The sequence below is a fragment of the Lichenostomus cassidix genome, chromosome 3, assembly GCF_008360975.1.
Source record: "Lichenostomus cassidix isolate B80296 chromosome 3, HeHo_3.0, whole genome shotgun sequence".
Taxonomy (NCBI): Eukaryota; Metazoa; Chordata; class Aves; order Passeriformes; family Meliphagidae; genus Lichenostomus; species Lichenostomus cassidix.
In genome coordinates, this window is record NC_139483.1 from 87,638,638 (window position 1) to 87,652,407 (window position 13,770).

Below are 13,770 nucleotides of genomic sequence, written 5' to 3' on the forward strand. Positions count from 1 at the left end.
TGCTGTGTAATCAGCAGAATTAGTGGGGCTTTTTAAAATTAGTTTCACTGTAGAACTTCTTTTAAAAACATCTTGGCAAAGGCATTGCTGAGATAAAACTTGTGCATACTTTACTCTGACACAGATTAAAAGGGTGCTCCAAAAAGATTCGATACATTAATTAACCAAGACCTGATATGACTATCAGGTGTTCAATTTATTTCATATCTGATTTTTATCTACTGACAGTCATTTCCCACTTTTCCTTCTGACTGAAAAAAGAATTTAAGGTTTAGTCCTTCCCCAAAGGTCATCCGATCTTTAACATTAGAAGTAATGGCAATGAATATGTTAATGTCATATGTGCAATGTCCATTCCTTGGCTTAGGATATCATACTTTACTAAGGAGAACAGCCACTCTCCATATTTCATTGAAAAATGTGTGGGGAAAAAATTATGTATTTGGAGAGGTAGTCATCACAAGTTTTAGTGATTCAACCCATTTCTTTTCACCTGCTCCATAAACTTGCTAAGCCGGAGGACAGTGGATGAAATTAACTCCAGACAGATACTGCTACAGCTATCACATACCAACTGGCTGTGGGTCACAGGCTGCCATAAGAAAATAATCAGGGAAAATGTGAATTTGTAACACAGCGTCATCCTGAGATACAGACTTTTGTTTACTCACCAACTGCATATGCCATTACAGTTCTTGCTCACTGACTGAAGTGCATCATTCTCAAATTACTGTTACCAGCACACTAATAAATTACATTTAACAGGTGCCATATTAACTGACGAGTTTCCAAGTTATCACATCTATCACATAACATAGAAACAAACTGTACTTCCAACTAATATATTCAATTCCAATATTTTCTGAAATTTGGAGAACAACTTACATAGCTAAGCAAGCCTTCCACGTGCTTCAAATACTGCAAATATTGTTTTGTTAGCTTGACTATCATGAAATACCAACATGGATTTGAAGACTGAAGCATTTTCATACAAATCAAATCAGACAGGACCATGTAGAGACCACAGCAATTGTTTATGCTGCAAATTTAGTACTAAAGAAAATCTTATACTCTGTATGAAAGATATAAGAAGCCAAGAGAAGTAACAGAAAGAAAAAATACTGAATATAATCAAATGTCACTTAGCCTCCTAATATTATTTACAATTACCTCATTCTAGCAATCTATGCGATCTCTAGAAGAAACACATGTACTTCAATTAGTAGAGGAGATAAAACACTGACAGATGTATTTTAGAAAACAGACATCAATGTGACAATGGCCAAAAAAAAGCCACAAAGCCCAATAAGAATTCCACATACAAGCTTCAGTCTTCTCTTGACATACACACTCTCTGAATAATTTCCCTTAATATCACTTCTCCCACTCAAAGTATCACCATTTTATTCAGCTGACCTGTGCCTTAGACAATGACCTTATAATACTCAGAAATGAAGACCAGCTGCTTCTCTGCAAAATTCTCACAGCAAACTTTACCTGAGAGATTCAGAGGACAAAGTCACTGTAATCACGTTTTATTTACACTGCCAAAGTTATTACCTTACTAACCTTGTATGTGCATATTATAAAAACCATCCATTTATGTTACAGTGAATTACTTTAAGTTAACACTGGGAACACAACACCTGAAATGAATTTCAAGTGACAAGACCATCATCAATCATATTTTCTCAACATTAATGCCACCACATAAAGCCTTCTGCTTCACTGCTTTAAAACGTAGGTGTTTTGGGAAGAAAATGTTTCACAGATGGTGCTATGTATATTGATACTTTTTCCAAAGTAGGAGGTTCTTTGAACATATAGCAGAAATCAACCAAAACAGTATGTTTATTTGACTAATATTTCATTTTAAAAGACAAATCATTACAAATATTAGTAAAGAAACTTACTTGATCTCCATTTCTAACTATTTAAAAGATTACATGTCAAATCAGGAAAGGAATCAAGAAAAACATACTCAAAATTAGAAAACGCCAGTGAGGTCTTCCTTTGCAACGAGTCCTCAAAAAGCCAACCATTTTATTTGTAGACATTTTGTCAGATTAAACAAGATCATACTTCAAATTAGAAAAGTGCAGATATTAAATTAGGAAGAAAAACATTCTATCAAGATTGTATGAATTAACATTGGAAACAACTTCTTATGGCACCAATTAGTATTATTTCCAGGTTATACTTTAATTTGCAAACAGATCTTATGTCCTGACAAAGCGTACTCACAAAAGCAACCTTTTTTGCAATAGAGTTATAATTCAGAGACGAGCCAAGTTATTACTTTAATTGCTAGACAAAAAAAGGGGCAGGATTCAAATACAAGTATGATAAATCTATGGCTCAGTTATGCTAGCATCGATAATTACAGGTCTTTGTAAAATAAACCCTTCAACACACCACAAAAGCACTCACACAACAGGAATATTTACACATTCTCAAGCATCAGCTTACAGCTTAAAATGTGTTGTTCAAAAAGCACTAAAAATTTAGGACAGAGCATTTTCTGAACTGTAACGTTCATTAAGGTAAAATGACAAAGATTCAATATATTGGATTCAAACACTAATGGAGGAATTCCAGCCAGAGGCAGGTTTTTCAGCATCTAGGATCGCCACATCTTGAATTTATCAGGGAGCTGTTTCAGGAGAGGAAACACCTTCCAGCCCTGGAAATACAGAAGCTAACACAACTGTGTGAGCTGGAACCAGAGTGCTGAGCCTCCCTTCCTCCAGTACTCACCCTCAGCAGAACTACAAGCCTCATGACAAAATATTAAAAGAACAGCCGCAGATAACTACCCCCAACCTAAGGGCCAAACTCCCACCCAGACTCTGATAAAGACAGGGAGATTGATAAACAATGACCACTGCAGGCAAAACACTCGACATGGGGGAAATTAATGTTATTTACTGTGAATTAGACTCAGATAGTGAGGAGCAGAGACAAAACAATGCCTTTGTTTCCCTCTCTCATCAGCTGCACTGTGCTCCTCCAGCCGAGATTCCCACACCTCCCACCCAGAGACAGCAGGGGCAGCTGTGATCAGCCCAGAACAGCTCCTCTCCACAGCTCCCACCTGCTCACAATTCCCCCTGCTCTGGCAGGGGCTTTCTCCCACAGCATGCAATCCTCCAGGAAAACAAAAATGCTTAAGCATGGGATCTCCACAGTCTGTGGTTCCTTCAGTAACTCTCTATCTGCTTCAGTGTGGGTTCCTCCTTCTGTCCTGTGTCCGTGTGTCAGCTGCTTCCATCCTCTCCCCCTTCTGTCCCACTTCAGATTTCTCTGGAGCAATCCTCTTCAGTGCACTAGTGAGTACAATGCAGCTCTGATATGGGTCTGTGGTTCTGAGCCATGACACTGAGCTCAATCTTCTGGTTTTTTGTTTTTTCTTTTTAAATCAAAATTTAAAACTACTTTCCTAAATATGAGATGCATACTTTCGTATATTAGCACAAACACAGTGAATCCCTAATGAATAAAACATAAAGCAAACATCTATGAATTTAAATTGTGCTATGTTACAAAACAATTGTAGAGCTAACAGTACAGCTCACGTTACAGAAAATGTTTAAGCTTTCTACAGTTTAATCATCATTAATGGCACAAGGAAATTATTTACTATCAAATGGCTCAGAGAATACATAAAGGAGGCCTTTGCAGTACTGATTTTGTACATAAAATTAATATCTTCAGTTGTATTTGGAACTGCCAAGAAGACTTGACTAATATCAACTCCCATTATTATAAACCCTCAAGAAATAGCCACACTTGGGATGTCAACCTTGTTTTTAAATGATGAAAGAGAACATCTGAGTGCTTCATGGGCTTGACTAGTCAGTGATTAAAGCAAAACTGACTAAACTGAATTTCTGCCAGTGTCAACATAAAACTTTTTTTAAAAGTCAGTGCTATCAATTATTTACTGTTTTCTCAAAGCTCAGTGTCAACACATCAATTCACTCTCATTCTATTCCTCCCTTACAACCCCAACTAGAATCACTCTGTAACATGCAGGATGGTGACATACACCTGCACTGTAGTGAGCAATGTAACAAGGCTAGGCAACCACCCAAATTATTCAATGCTTTGGAGACCTGGGAAGAGCAACTTTAACACATAAGGTGCACAATAAGTTGCACAATAAGGTGTACAATTTCAGAGCACCTTGGAAAAGACAGGGCAGGCCTTCATCATATCATCACTCCTGTCTAGGCATAACTCCTTCCAAAAACCTGTGCACGTGACTGCTTGGAGTAGCACCAAATAAGCTCCAAGAAGCAAAGCATGCATCAAGTACAAAATAATACTGCACAAACAACCCATACTGGAAAACTATGCTGCTTTAACACTGAAGAATTGCATCACTAATGAGAGCTGTAAGAAACTACATGCTTGAAAAACCATCATTCCACTATCTATAATCAGGGTATTTTGTCCCTTAGAAGTTTATAGCAGACTGTCAAAACCAGAAATATTAGCCAAAGTCACAGAACCACAGAATTAATTAGTTTACAAAACACCTCTGAGATCATCAGGTCCAACCCATGACTGAACACCACCTCGTCAAACAGGCCATGGCACCGAGTGCCACATTCAGTCTTTCCTTAAACACCTCCAGGGATGCTGACTGCACAAGCTCCCTGGGTAGCCCATTCTGATATCTAATCACCCTTCTGTGAAGAAATTCCTCCTGCTGTCCAACCTAAAACTTCCCTGGCACAGCCTGAGGCTGTGTCTTCTCATCCTAATTGTCACTAATTGCTTGGCAGCAGAGACCAACCCCCACCTGGCTAAAATCTCTCCAGGAAGTTGTAGAGGACAGTAAGATTTCTCCTGAGTTCCATTTCTGCAGGTTAAACGATCCCAGCTCCCTCAGCCTCTCCTCATAGGACTTACCCTCTCTAGACCTTCACCAGCTCCACTGACCTTCTCTGGACATATTCCAGCACTTCAATGTCCTTCTTGAATTGAAGGGCCTAGAAATGGACACAGCACTTGAGCTGTGGCCTCACCAGGGCTGAGCACAGAGAGACAATCACTGCCCTGGTCCTGCTGGCCACATTATTGCTGATACAAGCCAGGATGTCATTGGCCTTCTTGGCCACCTGGGCACACACACTGGCTCATGTTCAATTGCTGTCACCAGCACCCCCAGGGCTTTTCTGCTGGGCCACTTTCCAGCCACTCTTTCCCCAGCCTGTAGCTCTGCATGGGGTTGTTGTGACCCAAGTGCAGGATCTGGCACTTGGCCTTGTTGAACCTCATACCACTCATCTCCACCCATCTATCCAGCCTGTCCAGATCCCTCTGCAGAGCCTTCCTAGCCTCCAGCAGATCACACTCCAACCCAGCTTGGTGTTGTTCATGAATTTACTAAGAGTACACTTGATTCCCTCATCCAGATCATCAATAAAGATGTTAAACAAGACTGGGCCCAACAGTGAGCCCTGGGGAGCACCACTAGTGACCAGACACCGACTGGATGCGGCACCATTCACCACCACAGCTGGGGCCATCCAGAGAGTTTTTAACCCAGTGAAGTCAAAATATGTAACAGAAGATACAATTTTTAACCTAATTTTACAAACCCCTTCTTTAGAAATAGCATTCAAGCCTAATTCAGATTATCACACCATTACAGTCTTTAATCCTCAAATTCTAATACAAGGATTGTCTACTAGAAAATGCTCAGAACAAAGTGTAAATAGCCAGATGCTGCAAAACCACTAAAACATACTCCCAAAAGCACACACACAAGTAATGCTTACCAAAGTGGTAATGTTATCAAATACATTCATTAAGAGACAAATTAAATAACAAAACAGGTGATGATGTTCAAGGCTTTATTACTTCTTAATTAAGTCTGACCGTGATGCACAACCTCTGTGCAAAGTCACAAAGACCTCTATATCACCAGAGTGCCTGAAATGAAACACATTTCTCTAGGCTGATTTCTCCTTCGCAGCAGACACAAAAAAGCATTAATGCTACCAAAGCACAGCTTTTAGTACAACTAAACCAGCCGTACTTGCAGAACTTGGGCCTAGATCAAATTGTATTTCAACAACTACTTTTCACAAACAATACTGGAATTGTTCTATTTTGTCATAACTTCTGCCTCTTCAGTCCAGATAGGGCTGATGAAAATTGTTAAGATTATTCTCTGGATTTATATATACACAATCTTTTTTTTTAAAGTGTATTCTTACAATTTCACTGAAATATAATTGATTTTTATTGTTTCATTCCAGTGAAAACTACACTAAGTATCCAGCTACCAAGTATCACACTTCAGTTAAGCCTCTGGAGTAACAGAATTAACAGTAGACTGACCTCTGTAAAACATGCTGGAAAACTCTGGCCCTCATTTCCAAAGACTGGCTAAAATTTGCTAAAACAGTTTACTAAGTACAGTTTCTCAAACTAAGTTAGTAATCAAAACCCCTAAAGTTCAATTAGGAGCTTTGGAACAGGACAGAAATCACTAATCTTTTATTCCTTACCTAGAAAATATGGTGAACTTTCATAAACAAAGCTTATATAGTAAAAGACTAATGCAAACCTGAAGCACTGCAATAACTTCAAACACAGCACTTCTGTAGAAGATAGTTTTCCTAGGTCATGAGTGTTCAAATTTCTAAACCATGACTACAAAGTATAACATGAAGAAGCACCTCTTTCCTATAAAGCAGCTATTAGCTTTAATAAAGTACTCCAGGTTAAATGAATAACATGTAAGGTAGTGTGTGTGTTCTCATATTTCTGCTTGAACTAAGAAGTCAGGGGCAACTCACTGCAGTTTTTACTGTTTTTCAGACTTCTCAGCTACTCATACAAGATGCAAATTCCAGAAATCCAAAAAGCTTCTCAAAAGTATTTTGAATAGATGCAGAACACCTGCATACTTAGTCATATTTCTGTAGAACACATTCATTTCTTTTAAATCCCACACAAGTGTTATCAGCTTTTAGCAAGACCATTATGCATCAACTTAAATATGGCTATCTCTAGTTGCAGTTGTATTCAAGAGTTCTAATGAAAATGTTCACACAAGACTATCACAATTTTCTCTGTACATTAAATAGTTCCACAGACTCCAGTTATATTCAAAATTGATAAGATTCCAGTATGCTAATTTTCTAATTTGTTAAAGGAATGCATTTTTACTTCCCGCTGTTTGTTTACTAAATGTTCACAGGCAACTGTAGTATTAATGTGATATAATATAAGGCTTTGAAAACATTTTTAAAGAGCAATCCAAACTGCCTTCATGTTACTCAATGCCACACTTTCTAGCACTAAAATTTTGTGCATTAGACACGATCACCAACTTTTAAACACTGTGAAGAGTCTCATTTTGTAAAACAAGCAATTCCTGAATTGATTGCTGAATTACTAACAGAAGGACATTCACATACAGTATTAAACATAGATGTCCTAACTAGATGTGATGCCTCAAATATTCATACAACAAAAACTTTACCTTTGCCTGACATATTCTGGCTAATCCTCATTTTAGTTCACAGAATATTCTGAATTAAAAGGGATCCACAAGGACCATCAAGTCCAGCTCTTAAGTGAGTGACCTGTACAGAGATTGAACTCGTGACCTTGGCATTATTAGCACCATGCTCTAACCAGATGAGCTAATCTCAGTTATTAGTAAAAGAAAAAAGAAAAAAAAAACACAACTATTTACTTGTCCCAACAAAAAACTGTTGCAAAATGTTGTGGGAGAAAAGATAGATATGAGCAGAAAAACCAGTTGTGTGCATAGGGGTAGTAATATGTTGAATGAAAGGGCATGTTACCGTCTCTGTGAGAAACAATTTTTAAAATCCTCTAGCACAAATTTCTTTAGAATTCAGATCATATGCTAAATACCATTTGAAACTATTGAACACTCAGCTCACAAAGAAATTTTTTAGCGCTGCCAGTACTTCTAATAAGGTTTCTGGCATTCTCCAGATAGAAGCATTTACAGTTGAAGACCCAAAAGGCTATTGTCCAAGAGTGTCACCAAACAATGCAACAAAAGTTGTAAAAATCAGACATTATCTGACTTACCGCCAGTGCTTTAGACAATTTTGTTCTATAGTTATTCAAAACAATCACATCAATCTCCTTAAATGGCACATAGGCAAAACCATCTTTAATAAATACTCTTCTGGCTCTAAATAAATCCACAGCGTCTGCAAGTCCAACCTGAGAAAGAAGAAAAACCTGTACTGAGGAATAGCAAAATAATGCAGTAATAATGTTTATAGCCCTAAGAGTCAAGATGGACCAGCAGAGCTTTAAGCCATACTCTGCGTTTTAATACTGTCTCCAGACAAAACTCAAAGATTGTGAAATTAAATGTTGACTTACGAATAGCTGATCATTATTTTGGTGGGAAAATATTGCTTGCTTACAGAAAGTCATGCAACTAGGCAAAACAAACTACTTCAAAGTTTGTGTCTACGATTATTGACCCAATGATGTAGCTTTGCATCACTTACTGATTTGATATTTGAAAATGGATTTCTGATGGCCTTCTGTTCCAGACTTCTTGGAATATTTGATTAATGCAAGCTACATACAAAAGGTAACCCAACCAACTTTACATCAAAGAATCAGTGGGCCATATTAGAAACTTTTTCCTCATCCCTTGCTCTCTTGCAAAATGGATTTCTGACTAATACAATCAGACCAAACCTAATTTCAGCAATAGATGTTTGAGAATATCTCCATCCTGAACAATCTGGCAGCCAGGTGAATTAAGTAATTTTTCTGGGAAACATTAAAACTTAAGATCATTTTTGTGGCAACAGTAAGGGACGGCAGGAGAGGACAGAAGACATTTTTACTAGTTTGAAGCTTCCTTTATTTTCCCAGTGCCTCAATCCACCCGTATTACTCACATGAAGTAGAGGAACTCTCATTAGTCTTCTAGATACTTAGATTTTAGATACTGTTAGTTTTCGGCAAACTTAAAACTTAAAATTTAGTAACTCTGCATTAAACTGAGAGAGAATGAATGCAGATTTCTGGGACTAAGGAACTTTTACTTACCTTATAGAACATTTGTTCTTTTACTTTAGACAAAGAGAAGCCAGGGGTTGATGCAGACAGCTCATTAGCCAATTCATTTTTCAGGTCTTCTCCAATCTGAAATTAAGAATTTGTTTTAAAATTGTTGAAATACTTTAGGACAAGGCTTTTTGATTTTACTAACATGAGCTAAGAGGTTACTTCGCCTGTATGTCATCAGTTTAGCTGAAAAAAGAATTATATATTCACCAAGGGATCACTAATAATTAAACAGAAACCAGCAAACACTAGTGTTCAATAGTGTTAAGCAACCTTCCCTCTGAAGCAGAAGGGCCGATTTTAAAATACAATAATTTTAAGTATTAAAAAGAACTGTAAAACATGCTTTTTAAAAGTCAACCTCTCTAAAATAAAACTTGTGACAATCCTCACTTCTCTCTAGATACACATTAAAACAAAGCAAGACGAATCAATGGTAGTTAGTAAGGACTTAAACAGCTTTGTCAGATTTTTAACAAAAGCAACAGTTTCAGCTTATTTTTAAATACAAACTTAACAAAATTATATCTAACCTTATATACAGGAATCTAACTTTCCCTTTTCTAAGGAGCGAGAACAATGGTGTATTTATTGTCCTCTAAGTGTTAGTGCTTCTGCAGTTCTTGAAACAATAAAGCAGCAGTGCTCTAATTTAACAACTTGACATATTTTAAAATCACAATGCTACATTTCCTAATTAAAAAAACTGAAATAGTGCATACACATAAATACACATCATAGAATCATAGAATATGCTGAGTTGGAAGGGACTCATCAGGACCGTGGAATCCAAATCCTGGCCCTGCACAGGACAGCCCAAAAGTCACACCATGTGCCTGAGAGTTCAAATGCATCTTGAACTCTGTCAGGCTTGGTGCTGTGACCACTTCCCTGGGGAGTTCTTCCAGTGCCCAGTCATCCTTGGGGTGAAGAAACTTTTTCTAATATCCAACCTAAACCTCCTCTGACTCAGCTTCAGGCCATTCCCTCGGGTCCTGCCGCTGTTCACAACAGAGAAGAGGTCAGGGTCTGCCCCTCCTCTTCCCCTCATGAGGAAGCTGTAATTGCAATGAGGTCTCCCCTCAGTCTCCTCTTCTCCAGGCTCAACAGACCAAATGAGCTCAGCCACTCCTCATACAGCTTCCCCTCCAGACTTTTCACCATCCTCATGCCCTCCTTAAAACTCTCTAATAGTTTTATATCCGTCTTACATTGTGGCACCCAAAACTGCACATATTTGCACAACATGTTCGTCATGAAATATAATGGAAGCAGTCCCTGACTGAAAGGAATTAAAACATTAAGGAACACAGAATACCTTCTCAAAACGTAGATGGACAGAGATGTCACCAAAGCATAACACTGCTCTCCATAAACTGGATGTGTGCTCCAATACCTACAGTGGGCTGATACAAGGTTGCACTCAAGGTAGTTTTTAGAGACTAGTCAGGAACCAAGCCCAGGCCATCACATGGAATAGATGGGCAGACTCCAAATGCAAGATAAAGTCACCCAGCGTCTTTCCTCTCCATGGGAAGGGATGTGCTTAAGCAGTTTTCTTCTCTGAATGGTGCACAACATCAGATTTGTTGACCAACACTGACATGCTGTTAAATGGGAATTTAAATAAAACTTTTTACCTTCTCAATAGAAAAACCCAAAATAACAAAATTAAACACTTTTCTTGGAAGTCATAGGAAGGACCCTTTAATTTCAAACTTGGAGGGGCAGGTTAGCCAAAAACAGTGATTTGATAGATGCATACAAAATGGCCAAGGCAGCAACATTGAGAATGCTTATGGTTACCCTGTCTGCATCTTAACGTAATCTGTAGTACTCTCTCAGGAAAACCAGCTCTAAAAAATAATAATAAAGATGCCAGCAAGGCAGAAGAATATAGCTTTGAAGAGAGAGGAAATACACAATAGCATATTTCTGCATGTAAAAATATAAAGCTCAGCAAAAAGCAGCCTGTAAAGAAAGCATTTTTCTTTTAACAAAGTAGCTTTATCAAAGCAATTAAATCTAAGTATCTTACAAGTAAGTAAACGTTCAGCAGCCCTCCAGACACCTTGCTCCTTGCCTTTTCACCAAATTCACATTGCCTTCATGGATTCAGCCAATGGAGAGAAAGAGAAAGAAGAAACAAGGACAATCCTAGCCCCTAACTAAAGTTGGGAAGCGACTCCAGAATGTATTCAAAAATAAAACTGGCTTTCCTAAAGACTGGAACATGAAAAATAACCCTCCATTGGCATTAATGATTTCACCATTTTCCTGTAAAATTGACCGAAGATGCAATGCAAAGAAATATGCTCCTCATAGTCTAAAGTCAGACTCAAGTTTTCAGTTAGGTCATGTCTGTATTTCTGCATCGAGAACATCATGAAACATGTATCCCAATTTTTCTTGGTTCACAGAAGCTAGAAAAGCTTTTTTACTGTAGTTTTGGGGGGGGGGGTTAATTATTTAAAAAAGAATACTACAGTTTGTTTATTTAATAATTTCATCCAAAAATAGCACCTGGAAGAGTACATTTCAGTAACCATTAAAAAATTAGACACAATTAAATACAGCTTTTAGGACTCTAATCAAGATTGGAAAGATAAACAGGCTGCTTAACTTCTGACAGAATTCAATGATCTTTACCAGAGAAAATACTGTGGTGTTCAAAATATTTTTTAAAAACCCCAAAACAAAACATAGAACTCTTCTGAGGCTCTCACCTGATGATCATCTGACCTTCCACATGGAGCTGATTAAACTCATCTCACAGGAAACAATTCACTAGTTTTGCCTTATTTATTTGTAGCCAGTATAGTAAACTGCTTATCACAATGTCAGACTTTGCTTTGCAAAAGCAAAGAACACCAGGGAAAGGATCTTCCCTTTTCAGTGGCAGTGGGTCACATAGCACAGCTTGAAACAGCTCAACAGTTCATTTTAAGTTTCTGAGACAGGAAATTTAGAAAAATAAAGATAGAAAAAGAGAGGAAGGGAAAGAAGCAAGTACTCAGGACAAGTTGCATTATTTCTACTTTTCTTGCTTTCTACGTGTAGTTTATTCATTGATTTTTAATCACAGAACTGTCCTGGAAATACAAAGACACATAAATTTAGATTAAAATATGAATAATTTAATATGCAGGGCTTGGTTAAACAAACACAGTCAATGAGGCAGTCCAAAAACTTCAAAATAAATGTGATATCCCAGCTCTGTTTTAATGAAGAGATAAAGATGCATGCATACATTATACTGCTATACATGTGCAACTACTTTGTTTTACTGTTCCTAAGTCTCTCAGTAAGGAATAAGAACCCAAAGCACAACTCCTTTCCTTTTCCAAGACTCAGCTTCAGGTATTTGTGTGCACATGCCACTGGTGTTCTTAGAAAGTGAATTTCCTAAAATTTACTTTTAGTCAGAGAGCAGCTGGTATTCAAGTGGCACAACACCCTGCCCAAAAACAGCTGGTGTCAATCAATACTTTGCTATATTGCAGCTTTAGGCATGAAGCAGAGAAAACAACTGCTTCCTAATCAATCTTCTCCATTGCCACACATCACACTACAAGCTAAGCTAGAACTAGAATACCAAAGTATTAACCTAGATACCATTAAATTTGAGAACATAAATTTAAAGTGCAATCAGCCAGTTAATGAACACTAGCTTGATTAGCTAAGGACATCATTCCCAGATTTCCTTTCAATTAAAATATGAAGCACTTTAAACAAAACATTTTAGAAGGTCATAAATCTATCATTCACGAACCCGATGATAATCAATTTTATTTTGGCCAAGCACAAATTAATTAATAAGAAAATTTTATCTTCCATGGTACTACTGCTTTATATTTTACCTCAAGTTCAGCTTGCTGGCATACTTAAAAATATAAACGACAGCACTTGGAATTATTATCTATTCTTATCCATCAATTGAAACATTGTTTGGGCTTTTTTTTAGAGTCAGAGGGGCACAGAAAGAACATTTTATGATCTTCCTCACTATGCAGTTAATTCATGGTTACCATAATCACACAGAAACTCAGTGACACAGGTCCAGTCTGCTACATTCCTGACTAACATTTCCCTGTATCCATTAAAAGGAAAGGTGAACAAAACAATTACTACTACGGAATTACGCAGAAACATTACCACATACATGTTGTAGTCACACATGACTGAAGAGCTAACAGTAGATCCTTCTGATAAATATGTCAACAAGTTTTCTTTCATTTATAGATCAGGATTGTAACATCACATGCAATTATAAAGAAACTTGTTAACAAATGCTTCTCTACATTCAATCACAGGATTAGCAGGGAAGAGTGCTTCAAAGTTTGCAGACCATTTTCTGAAGCTTATGTCCAAAACAGCAGCGAGTAAATTCTATTTGCAGCATAATTATGTCCTGCAGAAACCATCCTATCACCTTTTATGCTGCTGTATTAAGGAACAATATAAACATTTCCAAAGCTACTGCATTCACTATGCAAAAAATAAATTCATTGTACAAACATTATTAATTTCAACCACTACAAAAGAACTTAACACCTTGATTATTCAAAGACTATATTTTCTTCTTGTACAACATATGGGTATCATTTTTAAAAATACACTACTCATTTCCCAATTTTCTCTTTCCTCATTCCCCAAAAGAATGCCTAAAATATTTAT

General features: G+C 37.3%; 1 protein-coding gene across 1 annotated transcript in view; it reads right to left on the reverse strand.

Moving 5' to 3' along the window:
- The window catches only part of PRIM2 (DNA primase subunit 2), a 92,541-nt gene that overhangs the window by 61,876 nt on the left and 16,895 nt on the right, over positions 1-13,770 (reverse strand). The window contains exons 5-6 of the mRNA XM_085056592.1: positions 9,076-9,171; positions 8,089-8,226 (exon numbers count right to left, since the gene is read on the reverse strand). Coding sequence (XP_084912718.1) covers positions 8,089-8,226; positions 9,076-9,171 — 234 coding nt within the window. The remainder of the gene's footprint in view (positions 1-8,088; positions 8,227-9,075; positions 9,172-13,770) is intronic.